Source organism: Hippocampus comes, unplaced genomic scaffold (genome assembly GCF_001891065.2).
Source record: "Hippocampus comes isolate QL1 unplaced genomic scaffold, H_comes_QL1_v1.1 scaffold118, whole genome shotgun sequence".
Lineage (NCBI taxonomy): Eukaryota > Metazoa > Chordata > Actinopteri > Syngnathiformes > Syngnathidae > Hippocampus > Hippocampus comes.
In genome coordinates, this window is record NW_017805461.1 from 2,360,722 (window position 1) to 2,363,364 (window position 2,643).

The 2,643-nt window shown below is 46.4% G+C and overlaps 1 protein-coding gene across 1 annotated transcript in view; it reads left to right on the top strand.

Annotated features, from left to right (window-relative positions):
* Positions 1 to 203: 203 nt before the first annotated feature.
* LOC109518697 (protocadherin Fat 3-like) overlaps positions 204 to 2,643 on the top strand; it is a 34,592-nt gene continuing 32,152 nt past the window's right edge. The window contains 2 exon segments of the mRNA XM_019874711.1: positions 204 to 2,125; positions 2,169 to 2,609. Coding sequence (XP_019730270.1) covers positions 337 to 2,125; positions 2,169 to 2,609 — 2,230 coding nt within the window. The 5' untranslated portion in view covers positions 204 to 336.

Consider the following 2,643-nt stretch of genomic DNA (forward strand, 5'->3'; position numbering starts at 1 on the left):
CTTTTTATCTTCATATGTTTAATGTCGAAGGACATTTGTATATTTTGTTTTCGAATGACTAACCTCTATTAAAATCCCCCCATGCTATTATTCAAGAAATCCAATGTGACGTTTGAAGTTAATTCTCCGCAGATGTAAAGAGCGAAAAACGACTCGTGGTGCCGCTGTGAGCCCACACAAACCGCACACATCTCCACCCATTGTCTTGGACCAGTTCCAAGAATCACTTCATCCCGGCGCGTTTCGTATTCGTCGTCGGACAAGTTAAATGACGGATCATTTCGATTTATTTCTGACGTAGTTTGACCGAGTATCACATTGCGAAGACCTGGATGTATGTTTTCCCCCGGAACAATGGTAGAAAAAGGAATTTCAGCGCGAGGCCCGATTGTCTGCTGCATTTCTGCTTTCATCGCGACGCTGTCCCTCGCTCATGGAGATCTCAGCTATTCTTTTCCAGAGGAGATGGAACCCTTGTCTGCTATTGGAAATATAGGCAAAGATCTCGGAGTGGACCTGAGGACATTATCTTCACGAAAAGCTCGGATTGATATCGAGGACACTCGGAGACGTTATTGTGATTTGAATCTGAGCACCGGAGATTTGATCGTCGCGGAGAGAATTGACAGAGAAATTCTTTGTGACAAGAAGCCCTCGTGCGTGGCAACAGTGGATCTGGTTTTGGAAAATCCTCTCGAGCTACATCGCGTCAGTCTCCACATTCAAGATGTAAATGATAACTCGCCGCACTTCAAGAAGAATTTAATTGAAATGGAAATAGGAGAGTCGGCAGAAAGGGGGAGTCGTTTTTCGATTGAGGAGGCCCATGATGCAGATATTGGCCAAAATGCTGTGAAAATATATAATTTACAAAAGAATTCGAACTTTATTCTTTCAGTTGACAGTAATAAAGTCGAGCTTGTCTTAGAAAATAAATTAGACCGAGAAAAGCAAAGTGAAATGAATTTGCTTCTCACGGCTTTAGATGGCGGCTCTCCACAGATGTCAGGCACAGTCGTCATACACGTCACCGTGCTGGATGCTAATGATAACGCCCCAGTGTTCAGCAAGGCCGTTTATAAAGCCAGTCTGCCTGAAAACTCTCCTCCAGATACAATAGTGATTAATGTTCGTGCCACTGACGCGGACGAGGGAGTAAATGGCGACGTGACTTATGATTTTGGACACGTGTCTGGCAATATTATAAGTGTATTTTCGATCAGTCCCGTGACAGGCGAAATTAAAGTAACGGGTGTGACTGATTTTGAAGAGAAAGCCTCCTATGAAATGAGAGTAGAAGCTAAAGATGGTTTAGGGCTGACATCGTATGCTAAAGTGATAATCGATATTACTGATGTAAACGACAACGCCCCTGTGATCAATTTAAAGTCTCTGGCTTATCCAGTGGCAGAGAATGTGTCACCTGGTACGGAGGTGGGCATCATTAATGTGCAGGACAGAGACTCTGAAAAGAATGGAAAAGTCAGCTGCTCCATTGAACAAAACGTCCCCTTTAAGTTAGTTCCTTCTATTAAAAACTATTATTCTCTGGTGACGACGGAACAACTTGACCGTGAACTTGTGTCTGATTACAACATTACAATCAGTGCTACTGACGAGGGCTCCCCTCCATTGTCCTCTTCAAAAAGTGTTCTTTTGTCTGTAGCGGACATCAACGACAACCCACCTGTGTTTGAGGAACAGTCCTACAGCGCATATGTGAGCGAAAATAACAAAGCTGGCTCCACTTTATGCTCCATTAGTGCTCAAGACCCCGACTGGAGACAGAACGGCACAGTAATTTATTCTCTGTTACCTTCTGAGGTGAACAGTGCTCCGGCATCCTCTTACATTTCTGTGAACGGAGACACGGGGGTGATCCACGCTGTCAGGTCGTTTGATTACGAACACTTGAGGAGTTTCCAAGTCCACGTCATGGCCCGAGACAACGGTTCTCCTCCGCTGAGCAGCAACGTGAGCGTCAGCGTGTTCATATCGGACGTGAACGACAACTCTCCTCAGATTTTGTACCCTTCCCCGGAAGGCAACTCCTTCATGACCGAGCTGGTCCCCAAAGCTGCACACGGAGGCTCTGTGGTGTCCAAAGTGATCGCGGTGGACGCCGGTACAGACCGCCTGGCTGTCCTATCATATTGTCAAGTCCACAGACCCGGGACTTTTCACCATTGGTCTCCACAGTGGCGAGATCAGGACCCAGCGGGACATTTTGGAGTCTGACAGCATGAAACAGAACCTGATTGTGGCCGTGAAAGATAACGGACAGCCCCCTCTCTCTGCCACCTGCTCCATGTATTTACTTATTTCGGATAACTTGGCTGAGGTACCAGAACTGAAGGACATTTCTTCTGACGACAAGAATTCCAAGCTGACCTCTTACCTGATCATCGCGCTGGTGTCCGTGTCCACCTTCTTCCTGACCTTCATCATCATCGTCCTGGGTGTGAGGTTTTGTCGCAGGAGAAAGCCCAGACTGTTGTTTGATGGAGCAGTTGCCATTCCGGGCGCTTATCTGCCTCCTAATTACGCAGATGTTGACGGCACAGGAACTTTACGCAGCACCTACAACTATGACGCCTACTTGACAACAGGTTCCAGAACCAGTGACTTTAAGTTTGTGTCTTC